Below are 22,651 nucleotides of genomic sequence, written 5' to 3'. Positions count from 1 at the left end.
AAAGATCAATTGGAGAAAAAGAGTCTAACTTAACATCAATGGTACTAAAAGTAGCTGTAGATAATATTACATCTGTGAGATGATTATTGGTAATTTTTTCTCTAATGATAAAAATGTTATTTGTGAAGAAGTTCATGAAGTCATTACTAGTTAACGTTAAAGGGATTGTTGGCTCAGTAGAGCTCTGACTGTTTGTCAGCCTGGCTACAGTGCTGAAGAGAAACCTGGGGTTGTTCTTATTTTCTTCAATCAGTGACGAATAGTAAGATGTTCTGGCTTTGCGGAGGGCTTTCTTATAAAGCAGCAAACTATTTCTCCAGGCTAAATGATGGTCCTCTAAATTTGTGACACGCCATTTCCTCTCCAGCTTACGAGTTATCTGCTTTAGGCTACGTGTTTGAGAATTATACCACGGAGTCAGGGACTTCGGATTTGAGGCCTTAGTTTTCACAGGAGCTACAGTATCCAGAGTCGTACGTAGTGAGGAGGTAAAATTATTAACAAGATGATCGACCTCTGTTGGAGTAGCGTTCAGATAGCTGCTCTGCTCTATGTTGGTACAGGGCATTGAAGATGATAACAGTGGGTGGATTATATTCTTAAACTTAGTTACAGCGCTTTCAGAAAGACATCTACTGTGATAAAGTCTACTCTCCACTGCTGTGTAATCAATTATTGTAAATGTAAATGTTATCAGGAAATGATCAGACAGCAGAGGGTTTTCAGGAAACACTGTTAAATGTTCAGTTTCTATGCCATATGTTAAAACAAGATCTAGAGTGTGATTAAAGTGGTGGGTGGGTTCTTTTACAGTTTGAGAGAAGCCAATTGAGTCTAATAACAGATTAAATGCCATGTTGAGGCTGTCATTTTTAGCATCTACATGGATGTTAAAATCACCCACAATAATTATTTTATCTGAGCTGAGCACTAAATCAGATAAAAAGTCTGAGAAATCAGACAGAAACTCTGTGTAAGGCCCAGGTGGACGATAGATAACAAAAATGAAAAGTGGTTTTTGAGTTTTGGACACTTACAATTTGTGTGATTTTACAAATTTGGCCAGAGTTGTAGAAGTGAGCACTACTTGTTTTTTGGACACCACTCAGACAGCCAGCAATTTAAGGAGAACATGCAGCTAAACATGTCACTCCTGGTCTGATTGGGGAGGGGACCAGAGAAAACTACAGAGTCCCACATTGTTTTGGCAAAGTTACACACCGATTCAATATTGATTTTAGTGACCTCCGATTGGCGTAACCGGGTGTCATTACTGCCGACGTGAATTATGATCTTACTGTATTTACGTTTACCCTTAGCCAGCAGTTTTAAATTTCCTTCAATGTCGCCTGCTCTGGCCCCTGGAAGACAATTGACTATGGTTGCCGGTGTCTCTAGCTTCACATGTCTGAGAACAGAATCACCAATTACCAGAGTTTGACCCCCAGCGGGTGTGTCAACGAGTGGGGAAAAACGGTTAGACACATGAACAGGTTGGTGGTGTACCTGGGGCTTCTGTTTAAGACAATGCTTCCTCCTCACCGTCACCCAGCCGCCCTCTTTCCCCAGCTGCTTGGGGTCTGCCGGGGAACAGCTAGCGGGGCCTACGCTATCTTCAGCTGCACCAACTACAGCGGCCTGGCTAGGGGTGCAAACACTACTACTTACAGCTACTTAAAGTTACCAAACAAGGCTTAGAAATGGGAAGATTTCTGTTGTACAAGAAATGGCACACTTTTTTAATATTACATTATGTTGTAATAAAACAATGTGTTAAAATCAGCTTGTTCTATTGGTAACCAGAGTGATGCACTCAGCCACAGAGGACCATCTCCATTTAATGAAAAAAAAGAAAGAGAGATGGAGATCATCTGTCATAATGTCCTGTGTCAGGAATGGTCATTTTAATCTACAAAACAAAGGATATAAAACCAAAGCTGGGCTGCCCAGCTGTGTAGTAGTAGTTATAAAGTAGTTGGGGTGTAACAAATCTCCAAATCCATGGTTTGATTCTCTTCTTGGTTTTTCGCACATTTCCCCCTAATGTGGACTTCAAGTCAACAAGGAAGTGTGTATGTCAGGGGTGTCCAAAGTCCGGCCCGCGGTCCATTTTTAATTGGCCCTCAAGTAATTTTATAAATAGAATAGAAAATGGCCCGCACGAAACCAAACATCAGGCCTATGGAAAAGGCTCCAATAGCGGCTATGAGGTCGCCCAACTCATCACAAGACATGGTAAGCCTTTTTCAGATGGAGACCTCATAAAACACGGCCTCGTTAAAGTCACCGAAATAATGTGCCCGGAAAAAGTGCAGGACTTCAACAACGTCAGCATGTCCAGAAATCCAGTTGTGCGACGCACTGAAGACTGTCAGCCAACATTAAACTGCAACTGTCTGATAAAGCTGTGCTTTTGATTTTTACTCCATCGCATGCGATCCGAGCACCGATGCCACAGACACCGCACAGCTGCTAATTTTTTTTTGCGGGGAGTAGGGCTGTTCGATATAACGATATATATCGGATGACGATATAAAAACGTCTATTGTTTCATTTTATGCTATCGTTTGTTTCGTGGTGTCCCAAAATAAACTGTTTACAGCAATATTTTTTCATTATTTTGATGGTCACTGTAGTGGCTATATTGATTTCTTAAAGTTCTCTCTTTCTCTTATATTTAATATAACCACACTACAGACGGACAAGCGCTTGTTTTTATGCATTGTCGTTAGCAACAACGACGGTAAAACCACCTCATGTCCGCTTGTTTATTTTCCACATAAACCTTTCACAATAAAGCTCAAGATCCTGTTGAGACTTTTCAAAATAAACTGAATCACGTGAAAGATGCAGAGTATTTACGGATGAGAAGCAAAAAAGAGTCCAGTTCAGTCTGTTAATGTTGATAACGGTTTCAAACGAACGTTAATAGGTGTGTTGCTAAGCCTAAGAACTTAAATAACAAGCTTGAAATGTACCCGTCCCATTTTCCCCTTTATTGTTTTTTCTCTGTGCTGTAAATCTTCTGTCCAAGAAGAAATCTGCTGCTGTTCTGAGAATGAGCTACCAAAGCTTTTTCTGAATAAATCAATAAAGATCCATCTATGGAAAGCTGTGATGAAGGCAGTTTTGTCTTTAATTATACAGGGAGTGCAGAATTATTAGGCAAGTTGTATTTTTGAGGAATAATTTTATTATTGAACAACAACCATGTTCTCAATGAACCCAAAAAACTCATTAATATCAAAGCTGAATGTTTTTGGAAGTAGTTTTTAGTTTGTTTTTAGTTTTAGCTATTTTAGGGGGATATCTGTGTGTGCAGGTGACTATTACTGTGCATAATTATTAGGCAACGTAACAAAAAACAAATATATACCCATTTCAATGATTTATTTTTACCAGTGAAACCAATATAACATCTCCACATTCACAAATATACATTTCTGACATTCAAAAACAAAACAAAAACAAATCAGCGACCAATATAGCCACCTTTCTTTGCAAGGACACTCAAAAGCCTGCCATCCATGGATTCTGTCAGTGTTTTGATCTGTTCACCATCAACATTGCGTGCAGCAGCAACCACAGCCTCCCAGACACTGTTCAGAGAGGTGTACTGTTTTCCCTCCTTGTAAATCTCACATTTGATGATGGACCACAGGTTCTCAATGGGGTTCAGATCAGGTGAACAAGGAGGCCATGTCATTAGTTTTTCTTCTTTTATACCCTTTCTTGCCAGCCACGCTGTGGAGTACTTGGACGCGTGTGATGGAGCATTGTCCTGCATGAAAATCATGTTTTTCTTGAAGGATGCAGACTTCTTCCTGTACCACTGCTTGAAGAAGGTGTCTTCCAGAAACTGGCGGTAGGACTGGGAGTTGAGCTTGACTCCATCCTCAACCCGAAAAGGCCCCACAAGCTCATCTTTGATGATACCAGCCCAAACCAGTACTCCACCTCCACCTTGCTGGCGTCTGAGTGGGACTGGAGCTCTCTGCCCTTTACCAATCCAGCCACGGGCCATCCATCTGGCCCATCAAGACTCACTCTCATTTCATCAGTCCATAAAACCTTAGAAAAATCAGTCTTGAGATATTTCTTGGCCCAGTCTTGACGTTTCAGCTTGTGTGTCTTGTTCAGTGGTGGTCGTCTTTCAGCCTTTCTTACCTTGGCCATGTCTCTGAGTATTGCACACCTTGTGCTTTTGGGCACTCCAGTGATGTTGCAGCTCTGAAATATGGCCAAACTGGTGGCAAGTGGCATCTTGGCAGCTGCACGCTTGACTTTTCTCAGTTCATGGGCAGTTATTTTGCGCCTTGGTTTTTCCACACGCTTCTTGCGACCCTGTTGATTATTTTGAATGAAACGCTTGATTGTTCGATGATCACGCTTCAGAAGCTTTGCAATTTTAAGACTGCTGCATCCCTCTGCAAGATATCTCACTATTTTTGACTTTTCTGAGCCTGTCAAGTCCTTCTTTTGACCCATTTTGCCAAAGGAAAGGAAGTTGCCAAATAATTATGCACACCTGATATAGGGTGTTGATGTCATTAGACCACACCCCTTCTCATTACAGAGATGCACATCACCTAATATGCTTAATTGGTAGTAGGCTTTCGAGCCTATACAGCTTGGAGTAAGACAACATGCATGAAGAGGATGATGTGGACAAAATACTCATTTGCCTAATAATTCTGCACTCCCTGTATTCAACAATATAACACATTTGACCACTTTTAAATGATTTTTCTGACTTTAATACACTACAGTTAAGGTTATATACCTAATTTCTAGTAAGTGGCCCAGCCCCTCCTATATTTTTATGTATGTGGCCCTCAGTGAAAAAAGTTTGGACACCCCTGGTGTATGTCATCTGTACTAGTTTCTATGGCGCATCACCAGGTTGTCTTGACTATGTATAAATACCTAAATGTATTCAATTTCTGTCATGTGATTTGCTGATTAGATAGCATTTGAACAGGTGTACCAGCAAAGAGTTTGGGGGTTTTTTTTGTTTTTGTTTGTTTTTTGTTTTTTTATTTTAAGCAGATGTATGATGAGAATGATTTAATAACAGCCAGTATTCTGAAGATAAATAATTTCTTTAGTAGTACTAGAATAGAAGTACTAGCCATTGGCTCTCATTTTTAAGTATCTTACGGTGTTATACTTTTAGTATCTACAAAGTTTGGGAGTTTGTTCACTTTAGTTTAATCTGATTTGATATTTAGTTAATAATTACACTCTTAGTGCAGTTTTCCTCTGATATTTTTAGTCAGAGTTCTGTGAGATTTTTTTAGTTTTCATGCCTTTTTATTTTCTTCTTATTTTCAAATGAAACATTTCAAAGCATGAGAAATGAAAGCATATATTTTAGCCTTATCTGGATATTTTCTAAAGATTTTATTCAAATCCACTTCCTGGTACAAGTGACCTCCAAGCAGCAAAATGTAAAAACGAAGCCACATGGACGAGCTAAAAACTTCAGGTCTTTTCTGTTAAAATTAACAGAAGGTAAAGAGTCATTAATGTTGGTAAAGTTGCTGTTTGGATTCAAAGACAACTACAGAGTACACACAAGCTCTCTTAAAATAATCTGGTAACAGCCAGAAGAGATCGTATATAACGGTTTTGTTTTGCTTACCTTTCCAACGTACTGAGGTTCAGATCCCATGTACTCCTCCAGGACAAAGAACTGGTTCCACACCCATCCTCTTTTAATCCGGTGAGTTCCAGACCTACCCTGCCTCCGCCATCTCCTCTTGCCCTCCACTGATGGAACTTCCCCCAAAGAAGGCCCCAAACCCAGATTTTTCCTCCCTCCACCACATATTACACCCCTGCTAGTTCTGCTGTGGAGGGAAGTCTGCAAAGGGATTTGGGAGGAGTGGTCCAGTATCAAGCAGGATCCCACCAGGAATATCGTGACATATCTCTTTGTTATCATCAGGGAGTGTGTTTGTCAAAAAAGGAAAGCAATGTTAAAAACAAACAAACAAAAACTGAGTTAGTTTGAGGTTGAGAAGGAACATCCAAAGCTGGATTTGACCTGCTGGTACCGACTGGGCAGGAATTCCGCTGTATTCCCAAATTTATATACTGTCATTGCTCAAACAGGCAAATCTCTGAAGATTTGTTGGTTGAACCATTGTTGGTTGGCTTGGGTTTGTTGGTTTGTTTCGTCCTGTTCTGCGACTGCAGAAGAACCACCTTGTCTTCTCCTCAGTTCCTCAGCAGAGACACCTGGAGGAACAGGTTTAAATCGCAACATTATAATGTAGACTTGAACAAAACAGTTCACCTACAAAGTCTAACTTTTGTTACTTATATTTACTTATAAACTGTAAATCTATTAATGCTATATTACATTTGAAGCTTTAGTGGAGACAAAGCCAGAGAACAAAGTATTATCCCACCTGTAATCCTGACAATGCTCTGCAGGGCTGATTGGACAGGTAGTGGAGCACCTGCTCTAACACAGTTCCACTGGCACAGGGACACGTACAGGAAACCTTAATCACACATCAGAATCATTGGTACTGTCATGTTTTATTGCCAATTTAATTCGGTTTGCTTTGTTTTGGATAAAAAGAAGAAAATGGACAGATATGACTTTTATTTACGTAAGCATAATTTTTTCTTTTCTTTTTTCTCTTCCTTCCTGTCTCAATGATTTCTAAAGCAGTTGCCTTGTCGAAACCATTAAAAACAAGTGAGAGGTGATGCTAATACCTGATTAGTCTGTTCATGCACCTGCTCCACAGACTTAAGGTGAATACATAGCAACACCTAGGCTCGCATTATTCTACTGTCTGCAAAACAGAGGGGCAGTGTCTGAACGGCTGCCATCACTGTGACATAGGGCCAAGGACCAGGTAATGTCTCCAATTAGACAAACACACTCCTCCAAGGTTGGCAGCGTATGGAGACAGCTGATGCATGGGAGCTGCTACCACAGCAGCAGCTGATGAAGGTTGATGAAGGCTTTTTTTCTGATCCTGCAAGTTTATGGTTGTTTATTTTTTGTTTTTCTTAAATTTATTTAAAAAACAATAAAACAAAGGGTCCATTTAAAAAATAAATCACTTTTAAGTAATTGTAGAACGACCCTCTTTCATCTTTATTTATTCATTTATTTTTTCTTGTTCAGTGACAGAAATTTGTTTTGGGCTGAATGCGGTGTCTTAGAGTCCCATTCAGTCGATACACTGAGTCACTGAGAGAGGATCTCGTCTAGATTTGTTCATCTTCATCACAGAGAATATTTGTTCACATACAGTCCCGATCAAACGTTTAAGCCCACTTGATAGCCTGAAAGTTAAACTCACTGATGCAACCAAAGTTAACTTTAGAACATTTGTTTCCACCATAAAAAAGTTAAATCCATCAATATCTTGTTCAGGCAATCGATTAGGTTTTTTTTTCCATTATGTTGTTTATGTTTTAATTTAATGAATTTAATTTAATTTATTCATGCACTTGATCGCTGCACTTTCTTGTCAGAATGCTGTTTTCTGGTAAACAAACAGACACTAAGGTTTTAGTCACTGTACCTCATGTAACATAACTATAACCAGTAACAATCTAACATTAGCATTTAATATTTTAGTGTACAAGAACTGCAACAGTGATGCCACCCTCACAGTACTCCAGTATTTAAGTTCAAATGTGAAAGCTGTCCAACCCTATTTGACTGAACATTATGACAGAAAAATCCATTCATAAAAATCAGTCGGTGTTATAACTCTGGTTCACATCACACAGGCTGTTCCTCCCATTAAAACCTGCAGGTCCCACTGTCATTGTCCAAATAAGCACTGAAGTCCTCCAGCAGAAGAGTTCCTGATTGGAGCACTCTCCAGCACCCCACCCTGTGGCTAACAACACTTGGCACTCTGTCATTTGGCCCATAGGCACCAATGACAGTCAGAGGCCGTTCCAACCGGAAGATGCAGGGAAGCAACTCTTTTATCCACTGGGAAAAGCCAAGGGGCTACAAGTATACCTAACCCTGGACAACTGCACGGTGGAAGAGAGTCTAGCTGCTGTCCACCAAACTGGAGCTTTGTACTGAGGTGAGCCTGACTATATCTAGTCAGCATCTTCCAACCTCATGCACCAGCTCGAGCTGCTCCTGCACCAGGGAACACTACATGTGCCATAAGCCAGTTATGAGAGTGCCAGAGTGCCAGGACCTCTGCCTCTGACTGCCAAGTCTACTAAGGACCAAACTACAGCCCCTTCTCCGGGTGGTGGGCCCACAGGAGGACAGAGCTACACCACTTTTTGGCCTAAGGCCGACCACGAGAAGCTGAGACTCTACCCTCAGCTAAGTTACCCTTTTGTCTGAGTCCTGCATTTGTGTCCTCATCCTGCCTGCAACAGCACTCACCATGACACACCACAAACATGCAGTTTGCAAACTCCCACTGCTTTGCTGCTTTCATTGGTGATATATAAAAACAATATATTAATGTCAGTGATGGGAATAACGGCGTTACAAGTAACGGCGTTACTAACGGCGTTACTTTTTTCAGTAACGAGTAATCTAACTAATTACTATTCCTATCGTTACAACGGCGTTACAGTTACTAACAAGAAAACGCGGTCCGTTACTATTTTTCAACAAACAGACGGTTGAAGCTGTGTTCAGCTTACCGCATCTTATATCAGCTGCAGGAAGTAGCTGTAAGTAATCTGGACGCTACAGCTTTAAGCAGCTGCGCGCTCCCGCGGACGGTAATCACGATCACTGTCTAGCACAACACCTGGAGCTAAGGAGGCAAAACAATCGCATGAGTGCTGCTGTTTGACTGAGGAAGAATAAAGTAGTCGTGGTAAGTCAATCACATGACCACTTAAAGACAAAGCAACAAGGTGCCAGTTTTTAAATTGTGTCGATAGGCCCAGTGTTGCCAACTTAGCGACTTTGTCGCTATATTTAGCGAGTTTTCAGACCCCCTAGCGACTTTTTTTCTTAAAAAAGTCGCTAAAAAAAGACGTGAAAGCGCGTATCGCTTTTACTCTCAACAAGCAGCGGGTGCTGTAACACAGTCAGTTCTTCTTTTACTCTTTTACTCTTATGCTGTTTTGTGGATCACAAGGTTTAAAACTACTTATAAACACACACACACAAAGTAACTCCACCAGAGTGCCTATTTCAGATCACTTTTGCCGGTCCAAGCCCGGGTAAAGGAGCAGGGTTGGAATTGTGACATTAAAAAACCAATAATTGCTAAAAGAAATTTAATTTGTAGTTCTAAATAAACTCTAAATGCATTTAGGACGTTTTTTACTCACTTTATGTCTCTTCCACGATGTTATTTCTCTCTCCAACAACATAGGTTACAATTATATTAGCATGATCAATTATGCAAATTAGGTGATGACGTCATTTAGCGACTTCTAGCGACTTTTAGGACAGCCAATAGCGATTTTCCTTACTGAGGAGTTGGCAACACTGGATAGGCCACGTAAAACCAGAGTCAGGATAAACAAGATATACGCGGCGTTTTTTCCTCAATAGTTTCGCCACGTTAGCGCTAGCAAGCACTCTCTGCTTATGAGCAAAAAAAAAAAAAAGTTTTAGGAGTGACGGAGAGAGAAAGAGAGAGAGAGAAAGAGAGAGAGGGAGGGAGGGAGAGAGAGAGAAAGAGAGAGAGAGAGAGAGCAGGAAAAGAGAGAGAGCGAGTTTTGAGATGTGAGAGATTTGTGACGTTTAGCGTGTTTGGAGTGTGTAGTTAATGTGTTGTCTTGTGTAGTTAATGTGCTGTCTTGTGTAGTTAGTGTGTGGTGTCGTGGATAGTTTTGTGATGTGTGTCAGAACAATGAGGCGACTGCTGTCTCCAGGTAGAAACAGGAGTGATACACCTGCTGCTGTCAGACCTGCAGGTATCAGGCTGTGATGTTCTCCTTTATAGTGGACAGAAATGATTTTTTTGCAGTGGCACAAATAATTTGTGTGGTTTCTTATTGAAGAACAGCTGATTGTTTTGTAAATAGTTTGAAATGGTTACTTAAAAAAAGGGTAAAAGGTAAATGGATGCAAATAACTTTGTTGTTTGCAAAACTTGTGCATAGGATTTTAAAATTGACAATTAATATTTGCATTTGAAGTTATGAAATATGATTCATTAATCATGTTTATGGTTGTTACAGTAAAAATATAACTTTTTCTACTGTGATTTATATGTTTTTTGTCTGATTTTAGATCAATTCTGGTTATACAGTATGACAAAATGACAACATAACTGTAAATTCAGGCACGTGAGGTTGTGCTAAAAAGAATGATACCAAACAAGGCAAAGTAAATAGTTTTTAAAGGTAAAATGTGGAGGGAAAATCAAGAGTAGTAAAAAAATGGCCAATTATACCCTGGACCCCACAGGGTTAAACGTTTTTTTTTTTTTTTTTAAAGTAACGCAATAGTTACTTTTCCAAGTAATTAATTACTTTTAGAATATTGTAACTCAGTTACTAACTCAGTTACTTTTTTGAAGAAGTAACTAGTAACTATAATTGAATTACTTTTTCAAAGTAACTTGCCCAACACTGATTAATGTAAAGCTGATGTTTAGTCACTCATCATTCAGATTTTTCTTTTTAAATTGAATTCAACAGATGCCTCTTCAAGATAAATCATAGCAAAAAGATGATAAAGGGAAGAGGACAGTGTTGGGAAGGTTACTTTTAAAATGTATTCCATTACAGAATACTGAATACATGCCCCAAAATGTATTCTGTAACGTATTCCGTATTCTGAATACTTTGGATTACTTAATATATTATCATGCTGTTTACATCTACGTGAATGTACTATTGCTGTGATTTATTACTGTTACTGAAGGTCCGCGGCTCCGAACCGTAGTAAAGGGACCTCTGGCTAATACGGTGGGTTCCGTGTCGGGCTGGTAGCCGAAAACTAGCTTTACTTTGTTGTCTGGGTCAACTTTGCTTGCCAGAGACAGAGAGAGGCGTTGAAAGGCTTCTCCAACGGAACTTATTTTTTCCGGAGGAAAACACGAACACAGTGTACAGTCGAGTCTTAGGCTACGTCCACACGTACACGGGTATTTTTGAAAACGGAGATTTTCCGTTTTCGTTTTAAAAAATAATCCCGTCCACTCGTAAAGGCAGAAATGAAGGAAAACGCTGCTAGGAACATGCCAAAGCAACAGGTGGCGCTATATTCCTAACCGTGTAGAAATGTTGGCCAATCAGAAGTCTAGAAGCCTCGGTGGGAAATAGTAAACAAAGATGGGGCATAGAAGCAGAACCGAGTCGTATGTGTGGAGGGACAGTAACTGTGTGTGTATATGTAAGCATTTAAACACTGCAGAGAGTACAATTAACAGTAACAGTATTGTAGAAATTCATTTCACCGGAACAACAACGTGGCGCACACTGTGACGTCAAAAAAGGCGCACACCTTTGACGCTGCGTTTTCTCCGTTTTTCTCGTCCACACGTAAATGCAAAAACAGAGTTTTCGAAAATATCCACCCTGGCCGGAGTTTTTAGAAATCTCCGTTTTCAGTGACCGAAAACGCCGATTACGTGTGGACGAAAGGTGCAAACGCATAGAAAAATCTGCGTTTTTAAAAATACATAGACATAGCCTTAATAGCTTACTTACAGCTGGGCTCGTCAGGCACTCTTCTTGGCTGCAGTGGTTATTATTATATTTACATGCTTCCAGCTCCCGTTTTTGCTCCGTGACAGCTCGGACTTTTCCTTTCTCTCCCTCCCTCGCTCACAGACACATAACGTGTATGTCAGTCCATTCTCCCTGCGGCACGGACTACACTGCCCATGATGCTACATTCTTTAGGGCCATGCCTGTAGCATTCTGCCTTTTAGCTTAGCACAACAACAACAACAAAAAAGCGCTCTCTCACCCAGGAAACACGCAGAGAGAGCGCGCGTCACCCTGTAACCATGGCAACAACGCCTGGAACAACAGAACGTAGCTGTCAAACAAACCCAAACAGTCCTGACCCGCGACAATATGAAACAGGGAAGTACCGCCGTGTAATCCATTTATTTCACCAAAGTAACTGTATTCTGAATACCACCTTTTTAAACGGTAACTGTAACGGAATACAGTATTGAGAATAGAAATATTTTACTGCTATTATTTGCTGCTATTTTTATAATCATCATTAACATTTCAGTATTAATAGTGATGTTGCATTTAGATGCATTCAGATGTTCAAATATATGGTTATAGTCTTTATTACAGGTCCAAGAAGAACCACTTTAAACGGTTGAGTTGAATCTATAATTTTAAATGTTTTTAATGCTTCTATGATCTCAGTGTTTCTGTGTAGAGGGCAGAGACAGGAAGTTATAGGCTTTTGAAGTTGGAGGCTTTTGCAGAAGTGAAACTGAAAGCAAAGAGAGCATTTAAGGGTGACATACACATACAGACACAAATAGTGAGAGGTCACGACACGTACGCAGTACACAGCATGCACGTGCCCCCACACGGGCACGCACACACACATACACACCATAGTAGATCTATTTTGGTAGGGCAGAAGTGAAGATGTATTTTTGCTGCAAGTGCAAATTGTGCCGGCGTATTGTCAGATGCTTACAGGAAGTGCACCTGATGTTCGGGGAGATAAGGAGGCGCTCATGGTGCGACAGCGAGGATGGAGACAGGAAGCACCTGGCGTTGACCCGAAGAAGATGTTCTGTTTTAGACTATGTTAAGAGTCATTGTGGTTTTGGAGTGACGTATGCTTTGTTTAAATCTGCCTAGCAACAGAAAAGGGGGCTGTACTATCTTAACCCTATAAAACCGTTGTTTGAATATGGTAAAGCAGTTCAATACTGATTGGGTTGTTGAACTCACACATGTGTATTCATTAAAATGCCGTCTGATTGCACACCGGACCGGATCTGTGGTTATTTATGGATTCCTCTCTCAACATTGAACCCTAACAACAGTTACTCATATTTTGTATTCTAAATACGTAACGGCGGTACATGTATTCCTTTACTCCCCAACACTGGAAGAGGAACACTGCAAACAGCCTGGTGCTGACCAGCCAGTTCCAGTATTCTCTGGGGAATGTCAGAAAGTTTGCATGGAGCTGGACTGTGAGCACCAGCTCATTGGCCCTGAGGCACAGTCGATGCCATTCCACCGTCCTGTTCTGCTTTCCTCATGTAATAGCCTATCCCCTGTTATCCCTACCACACGCTTGAGGCAGTGCTTGGATACAGACCAAACCTTCTTGCAACTGCATCTATGGACGTGCCATCCTGGTAGAGCCAGACTACCTGTGCACCGTTTCACCGTTAACCTAAACTGTACCTGTCGTTAACTGCACTCAGATTCAAACATAACTTTGCTGTTCAAGCATCTTTAGGTGCCTGCATCATCAGGGAAACTTGTCACATTCAGTGTGACTATAAATTTAGGGTACCCTTGGTTTAATCGGTGAATGTTTTTAATTTTAATATCAGTTTTTTATGGCTCATTCAAAACCTTTTTGAATAAGTATTTTTTTTAATATCAAATATTTTGGAGTTTTTTTGTTGTGGTCTATTTGTTAATAAAATTAAAAATTAAGGCACAGTAATTAAGTGTCCTAATTGCTTATTGAGTTTTCACTATAAAGTAAAATCTCACCATTCTCTAATACACACTACTGGTCAAGTTTTAGGACACTCCAATTTTTCCAGTTATTTATTGCAATTCAAGTCCAATGAATAGCTTGAAATGGTACAAAGGTAAGTGGTGAACTGCCAGAGGTTAGAAACAAAGATAAAGTTCCCCAAAAGTGAAAAATAACGTACATTTCAGAATTATACAAAAAGGCCTTTTTCAGGGAACACAGCATGGGTGAACAATTTAAAGCTGCTCTGCAGCGATGGAGGCTGAGCAAGCCTTGGAAGCTGCTGCTACTAATTCCTACAGCTGTTTCTGCATTACTTCCAACCCCCTCTGTCTGCATAAACACACTGCGGTACCATGAACAGTATTGTACTGCAGAAAGTAGTGTGTTGATATAAAATGGTGAGATTAACAATGGAGGAGAGACAGACCATCATAACACTTATAAATGTCGGTCTGTCCTACAGAGAAAGCCAAGGTGTCAGTGAGTACAGTTTCCTTCACCATCCAAAGGCTCAGAAACAAACTGTGACAGGAAGAGGTCTGCAGACCCAAAGACACGACTGGATCAGAGGACAAGTTTCTGAGAGTTAACAGCTTGTGTGATCGGCGGCTCACAGGACAACAGCTTCAAGCAGCTTAATAGTGGTCGTAGTAAGAAAGTCTCAGTTTCTACTGTGAAGAGAAGACTTCGTGCTGCAGGTCTGACAGGACGAGCTGCAGAAAGAAAACCAGACATCAGAATAAGACAAAGAGGCTTGTCTGGGCCATGAAACACCACCCTTGGACTACTGAAGACTGGAAGAAGGTTTTATGGACCAGAGCTGGGCAGTAATGCATTCTGATTACTTTTTTTATGTAACGAGTGATGTAAAGGATTACTATAGCAAAAAAATAATTAGATTACTGTTGCTTTCCCATTAGCACGCTGCGTTACTAAACCGTGATTTTGTTTGTGAGAGTGTCTCATGACAATGACGTCCGAGCGTGCAACGCCCGTGGCAGCAACAGACGTGTGCAGATCAACAATGGATAATATGGAGTGATGGAGAGAGTGCGACCATGCAGTGTTTAAAGCATGGAAGTAATCACATTACTTTGAGTTTGATTCTGTAAAAAGTGACACAAACATTAGCGTCCGCTGTACACTCTGCGTGGGAAGAAAACTTCTTTCTACAGCGAAAAATTAAACTTCAAATCTGAGCGAGCAGCGAGCACGCTGCCACGGGAAAGTGACATTCACAGAGAAACCCCCGGATCCCCCCACTGACATGACCGCTGTGGGCAAACCTCCACCCGCCCCACTCCTGCTAAACAGCTGACAATAGATTTAAGAGTGACAGGACTTCTGAATCTTTGATTTTATTTATTTTCTGCTGTGTTTTACTTGCATCTATTTGAAAGAGTGTAAACACAAAACATTATTTTATTTTATATCCTGGCATATGCAGAAAATAAGTTTAAATGTTAAAGAATTTCTTCAAGTCAGATACTGTTGCATATAATTTAATTTTTGCTTAATGCAATGTGCATAAAGTTAAAAGATTAAAAACAATTTTAAAAAGAGGCTTTTCCCATTTGATTCAATTTTATATGCTGGATTATGCAGAAAAAATACAACTGGGCTGAAAGGTCTGTGGCTTTATTAAGTATTCAGGTTGAATCATGTTTTTAAAAAGTAACTAATTAATAAAGTAACTAATTCCTTTTGAAAATAAGTAATCATTAATATAATGGGATTTCTTTTTTGGAGAAGTAATAAGTAACTAATTACTTTTTTCAGGTAACTTGAACAACACTGTTATGGACTGATGAATCAAAATTTGAAATATTCAGTTCATCACGCAGAAGGACGGTTCCACAGTGAGTGGCATCAACTGTCAAACATGGAGGAGGAAGTGTGATGGTCTGGAGTCAGCTCTTTCAATATTCACATCCATTAGTATCTACTTGATGTGATCTGTAATAAACTATATTAAAATTACAATACCATTTCCTGGCTATTGTAAAACGGTGAATCTATATGTAAAAAGCCATCATACACTTCATATGCTCAAAGATGAACATTAGATTGCTGTCATTTTTAAACACAGTTACTATTTTAATGAAAGTATTTTGACTTAAATTATGGAATAAAAGTACAAGATTTTTTTTACAAGTAAATTACATAATAAAACCCAACTAATAACAGCACATTTCTGCAACCTTAGGCTTATGTAAATGTAAAAGACAGAAAGAAAAGTGTTTGACCATATTATTAGTCATTTCATTGTTTCGACACATGTAACTTTATTTACTATATAAAATCTGTTAAAATACACAAGATTTTGTGTAAATATGAAATTAAAACAATATTTTAATTATTATCACATGAGGGCATTTTCTTTAATTTAATTATGGAAACTTTCCTTACTTTGATGTGAATTTTGTGGCACTAGAATATTACTGTTTTTGTTTGTTTGCTTGTTCTTTGTTTTTCTGAGGGGTGTGTGTGTGTATGTGTGTGTGTGTGTGTGCGTGTGTGTGTGTGTGTGCGTGTGTGTGCGTGTGTGTGTGTGTGTGGGGGGGCGGTTATTATTGTATGGTCTTTATTGTACATTATAAAGTATCTTGAGGTTACTGCTGTTGTGATTTGGCCCTACATAAACCTGAATTGAAATGAAAAACGTTGCTTGGGTTTGTGTGCATTCATTTATCCACAGCTTACCTGAGGTCCTGACACATCATGCCAGTTGGGCTGAGGTCTAGACTTTGGTTTGATTCTTTTCTCTTTTTAGCCGTTTGCTGTAGATTTGCAGGCATGCTTGGGATCATTGTCCTACTGCATGACCCGATTTGGGCAAAGCTTAAGCTGACAGACAGATGGCCTCAGAATTAACTCCAGAATACTTTGATACACAGAGGAGTTCCTTGACAAACTAATACTAATTAAAGGTTCAGTAACAAGCTTTTATGGTAACAAGGCTATGGCAGTACAGTGGTGCAGTGGTTAGCATTATCACCTCACAGAAGAAAGGTCCTGGGTTTGAAACTACTCTGGGGCCTACCTGTGTTCTCCCAGTGTCTTATGGATTCTCTCTGAGTGCTCCACATTTTTTTTTAAATCAAAGTTAGGGCTGCCTTGGACATTACAATAACTGTGTAACTTTTCAGCATTTAAGTGAGATTTAAAGTGCAGTTCAAGTTGCTTTCATTTTTAATGCCCCTAATTTTTCAAATATGACTGAAACGGGGTGGGTGTAGCTCAGGAGGTAACATAGGTCATCTACTAATTGGAAGGTTGTTGGTTTGATCCCTGTTCAGTCCATGCTCCAGTCTGTATGCCTAATATCCTTGGGCAAGATAATAAACCCAAGTTGCTTTCCGATGGAGCCATCGGGGTGTGAATGTGTGTGAGTTTTAGATAGACAGCACTTCAGTAGAACAACCATCCTGTGTCAATGAGAGAAGGTGTATAAACTCTGAGTGCTCAGGTATAATGAAAAAGCTTTATAGAAGAACGAGGCCAAATAAATATCATATCAGGTGAAACAGGTTATTCACACAGATGTTATTAGCTGTTCGAAATGTGGTTTACAGTGTCTGTTATTAGTTTTTTACTCTTAATGTCACAACTGAAGCTTCTTTTTTAACAGTCCACTATTGGCAAATGAGTCATGTTAAAGAATATGATGCACTCTCACACTATTATAACATGTATGAATGTAACAGTGCAACGATGATTGCAGTGCAGTTTGATCCATCTAAGCTTGTGTCTATAACATGCTACATTTCTCAGCTGCTAACTTATAGTAAAAGTTTAAACAGCCATTCACTTAAACTTCCAAAAATGAATTTAACACACACATTAAACATATAGTTTATATATAGCTTGGACATTTTTCCATTTTATAAAATAAGTGCCTTCATTAAATTCTAACCTTCAGAGCATGATGCATATGATCTGCATAGAAAACTGATCCCAAGCTTCACGTCTCACAACCAAGATTTACTCAAAGCTCAAGCACGTTTTTTCACAGAAAGTGAACATGCGTTCCTGTCTGGGAATGCACAACATGTCCTTGTTGCAGCTCCCGTTACTGCAGCTGACACTTCTTTAATTGATTTAAGACAGAGCCTGGAAGATCCCCAGTACCCCTACGACTTACTGCTTACCTCTCACGCTAAAGCTTGCTAACCTTGATGGTTGTTGACACGTGGAAATAAAAGCTTTGTTAAGAAGCCAAGAACCACAGAAACATCCATTTAATTTCCGTGTGCAGAATCAGCACCCTGCGGTCCTTCGTTTCACTGATCAGCAGTGCATTTACCTCACAGAAGCCTTCCAGTGTCCCTCCACGCTGCTGGAAGTTAAGTCCAAATATTTCTCACTCTGTGGTGAGTTCCTCTGTCAGTTCACTCCACTGAACTAAAACCATGCTCCATGTGCACCCCTGCCCCCTCCCTGCCTCCCTCTGTATCCTCCAATCTCTCTGTCTCTTTCATTCTAAATCCCTCCCTCTTTCTCCCTCGTACTCTTGACCTGCTCGCTTTCTCTTGCTCTTGTTTCAGTTCAGTTCAGTTGTTCTATGTTGACATAATAGTTTTTTGTAAAACATAATGCCATAGCATGAAATACAGTTTAATTAACCCTTTTATACCTAACATAGAACAAGTCCGCCATAGCTTATCTTTACATTTTTACATGCTGTTGTGTGGTCGCAGCAGATGGCCCCGCCCCTCCCTGAGCCTGGTTCTGCTGGAGGTTTCTTCCTGTTAAAAGGGAGTTTTTCCTTCCCACTGTCGCCAAAGCGCTTGCTCATAGGGGGTCATATGATCATTGGGTTTCTCTCTGTATCTATTATTGTAGGGTCTACCTTACAATATAAAGCACCTTGAGGTGCTGTTGCTGTGATTTGGCGCCGTGTAAATAACATTGAATTGAACTGAATTGAATTGAATTGAATTGAAGTGAATTGTGGCATTTTTGGAGCATTTCAAGTTCCAAACACTATGTATCAGTACAACCGTTATATGACAAGATTTAAAAATCTGTATAATATATATGTATTAAGTGTCACATTTTTCTGTTTACAGAAATGTCAAACGTTTATCCCTCAAAAAAGCAAGGAAATGTATTTTAAGTGTCTTCATAATTTCATTTTTGAGATATATTATTTTGTATAAACTGCAGGAAAAATTAAAATAGAGATTATTGTACACAATTTCCAAAAAAGAAAAATCTATCTCATTTATGCTAACGTAACATAACATATATGATGGTAAAGCTCAGGTTTGTAGTGGTTTGTTGCTTGGTCTAAGTATTAATATGTTGATATTATTAGTGTCCCTTAAGAGGTGGATCTCCATTTGTGTTGTTTTAAAGAGATGAAACACAGACTGACTTACATCATGTAGCCATGTGCTCAAAAACTGACACAGAATTCTGCATGTGTATGGATACAATGAATTCATTAAAAATGGCATTAAATCATTAATCAAATGTTCCATTAAGTAATTAAGATTAAGAATTAATTGATTACATTAATATTTCAATTAAATGCCTGTTCATTTCATTTAAAAAAATTAATAAATTTTGTTTTTGTTCAGTAAGCTGATGTTGGTGTTTTGGTCATGTTACGTTTAACTATGAAACATGTGGTGCAGACTTCTGCATGTTAGAAGAAAGCTAATACTGCTCATGAATCAATGAGTGTTCTTTATAACTAAACGTGTTAATAGCAACTATAGATTTATATCATAGTTCGCTTGTATTTCAGTAATAACCTATTTATTTCAGTATAGTGGTGCACAGTTCTTACCTGTTTGTCCTGTTCGTCTGTCAGTGAAGTGACATGACAGTGAATGTGCTAACCTTATCGTTTCGCTTTTCCTGTAGTTTCTTTTGTTTTTTCTTTTTACATTAAACAGCTGACAGATCTATTTTTTTAGATATAGATTTGTTTTTTAGATTTTCTTGAAATTTCTCTTGTCTTTATATCGACGTAACTGAGGATACAGACAAAGAGAAGCCACTGGATGATACCAGTGAGCACTTCAATGATGGTGAGTTGAATTGGTAATAATGTTCTTCTATGTGGTTCAGACATCCTGCAGTCACTCGGACACATCCAAAACATTCAACATCAATATGACAAGAGAGGACCTGTTTCCCAGGACCAGGCAAAAACAGGGCTCTGCAAAGAATCGTCTCCAGGTATCTTTCACTGGAGAACAGACCAAGGTGCACTTTGTAAAGGGTTCTTTACTGGTACTTATTCAACACCTGGCCAACACGAATGGTGAATGTAAATTTCACATTGTTACTCTGCTTTGAATAGAAACCAGCCTTTTTCACAGAAATAATGAGAGGAACTGAGAGTAATTTCTTTGATGGACAAGGACAAAAAGGCAAAAGCCCATAAGTACAGTATCTGTGACACAGTGTTGGGAAAGTTACTTTTAAAATGTATTCCACTACAGATTACAAAATACACACGTATTCTGAATAATTTTGATTACTTAATATATTATCATGCTTTTTACAACTACATGAATGTACTATTGCTGTGTGATTTATTACTATTACTGAAGGTTACTCGCCATACCAACATCAACTATCTTTATATAACATCAAATCTTTATATAAAATGAGTAACAGTAGGGTGGACATTAGGTAAGGCTGCACTTTTATGGGGCGCCGTTTGTAAATTGAAACATGCTGAAATTAATAGAAGCATTTTTCCACATTTAGCTCAAAACCTTACAAAAACACGTTTTTTCAAGTCATTTTTTACAACATTTACTAAAATATTTAAAACACAATTTTAAATGTTAAATCTAAATGTTAAATATTAAATCAAATGTTAAATGTTAAATCTAAATGTTACAGGAAACTAAATATTTAGCTAACATGCAAATTTATTGCTGCTGGCACACATGCAGCTCTTTGTTCCTGGACATTTAAAGGATGTAAGTAAAGTTGTAAACAAGGTTCTAAAAAAGATATATTTTTACTAATGGTATCTGTTTCTTGTGGACTAAGGAACCCCACATTCATTGTGCGAAGATTACTGCATCAATTACTTTGGTTATTTGCATTGTTAATTTTATTGTAAACCATGTTGTATTTAATGCATTCCTTTTGTTCCAGGTGGATGCAGCCGTCCTCCTGTTTGCGCTGGGCCCTGACTTCAGTGAAGGAAGGCTCACAGCGAGAGATGCGTGTCATCAGTTTTCTTCAGGATTTCTTACAGAAGTTGGAAGATGAGGGTAACAGTACTCCATACCACAATTGTTTCATAATCTTTAACACCTTTAACTGACATTTTATACAGTTTATTTATTTCTACTTGGGGTTACATACTATTTACATTTTTCTATGATATGACCTTGTGCCAGCAGATAAAATGACTTCTTTGTAAATGTGAGTTTCAGAAGAAGCAGACAAAGATGGGAACCCTGAAGTTTCTGATGTGCCCAGGATGAAATGGAGCTTCCTCCAGTGGGTCACGGGACAAGCCCACATTCCACTGACTGAAACAGAGAGACAGCAGTTAGTTTTGAATGACTGTGACTCCCACAAAGTCATTCTCTTTGTTATCCAATAGTTGATGCTTGTGCAGTTCCCATTACATTCCCTACACACCATCTGACGACCTATCATGAATACATATATATGTATATATATATGTATATATATATATATATATATGTGTGTGTGTATACATATATATATATGTATATATATATATGTATATATATATTTTCAGTTATTCACTTACTGATTGTAATAAATTATTCCCAGCCAGAATTTCTTCTTTGTCATGATCTCAACTGTTTTCCCTTACGTGTTACTTAAAACCATTCAGTGGTAAAGCCTGGTACTACAGGTGTCCTTTGGTAAACAAAAATGCCAGGATGATCAGAGTAGCTTGTTTGTTTCAACAGCATTTAAATAAGTTCAAACTGTTTAGACAAGAAAGAATAGCTGCCAGAACGGGATAAAAATCAGTCATTATATATAAACAAATTTTTTTTCTCTGTAGAGCATCCTCACACAAAACATCACATCGTGGTATACGGATATCTGTGTTCAGGACCAAAAAGCTCTTCAGAGAGTGATCCGTGTGGCAAGACGCTGCTGCAGGTCTGTTCTCCCTTTCCTACAGGACATTTAAACCAGGAGATGCTAGTCCAGAGCAACTCAGATGCTGAAGGACTCGTCCCATCCCAGTAACAAACTGCTTCAGCAGAAGGTTCCACACTATCAGGGCAAAAACATAGAGGCTGAAGAGGAACTTCTATCCTCAGGCCATCGAGTCCTGAATCAGAACATTCCCCCACTCCCCTCATAGCATCCATAAGCAAAGTCAAGTCAAAGTTTATTTATATAGCACATTTAAAAGACTGGTGTACATCAAAGTGCTTCATAATAAAACCGCAATGTAGGCAGAACAAAGAACAAACAGTACAATTATACTTAAAATTGCATTTACATGGTGAAGTGCAGGCCGAATGAAAGTAATTTGTTTCAAAAACTAAGTTAAACAAGTGTGTTTTTTAACAGGATTTGAACGATTGAATTGATTCCGATGTACGGATTTCATACATAAGTGACTGAAACAAGACCTTATATCATTCCAGAACCTTCACAGTCATATTTCATATCATATCTGATTCATCTGACTAAACAAAATCACAAAGAACTACAGTAATTACGTTGAAGGCATTTTTACAGTGCAGAATTATTTAAAATTTCTATTAAATATTCTGGTGACAAACTGGCAACCTGTCTAGGGTTACCTACAAATCAGCTGGTGAGTGTGCCAAAAGAATTAAGAAGAAAATATCCGACTTGAGAGTGGTTCATCTAAAAAAGCATTTTATTTCTAGAGTCTAGTGTTTGCAATGGAAACTACAGTCATGACCAAATTTTTTTTGTCAGTAAGACAAATTGTTTTATGCACTTTGTTGCTTCAATTTTAATTTTTGGTAAAGAATCATAAGTCAATCATAAATATTTCCAAAGTTTTGAAGCCAAACA

General features: G+C 38.9%; 1 protein-coding gene across 6 annotated transcripts in view; it reads right to left on the bottom strand.

The window, feature by feature from the left end:
• LOC106096539 (cadherin-12) overlaps positions 1–18,062 on the bottom strand; it is a 94,101-nt gene extending 76,039 nt beyond the window's left edge. For 3 of the 6 annotated variants that reach the window (XM_019355845.2, XM_019355848.2, XM_025904272.1), the window contains exons 1-3: positions 9,301–9,337; positions 6,417–6,512; positions 5,645–6,243 (exon numbers count right to left, since the gene is read on the bottom strand). In XM_019355845.2, coding sequence (XP_019211390.1) covers positions 5,645–5,947 — 303 coding nt within the window. In that variant the 5' untranslated portion in view covers positions 5,948–6,243; positions 6,417–6,512; positions 9,301–9,337. Of the gene's footprint in view, positions 1–5,644; positions 6,244–6,416; positions 6,513–8,658; positions 8,690–9,300; positions 9,338–17,781; positions 17,807–17,936 lie in introns of those variants that run through there. The other 3 variants (XM_019355847.2, XM_025904271.1, XM_019355846.2) reach the window with 3 other exon arrangements.
• Between the last annotated feature and the right edge of the window lie 4,589 nt (positions 18,063–22,651).

The sequence above is a fragment of the Oreochromis niloticus genome, unplaced genomic scaffold (genome assembly GCF_001858045.2).
Source record: "Oreochromis niloticus isolate F11D_XX unplaced genomic scaffold, O_niloticus_UMD_NMBU tig00000701_pilon, whole genome shotgun sequence".
NCBI classification, from domain to species: domain Eukaryota; kingdom Metazoa; phylum Chordata; class Actinopteri; order Cichliformes; family Cichlidae; genus Oreochromis; species Oreochromis niloticus.
Note: the sequence above shows the minus strand (reverse complement) of the source record. Positions and strands in the feature narration are given on the sequence as shown.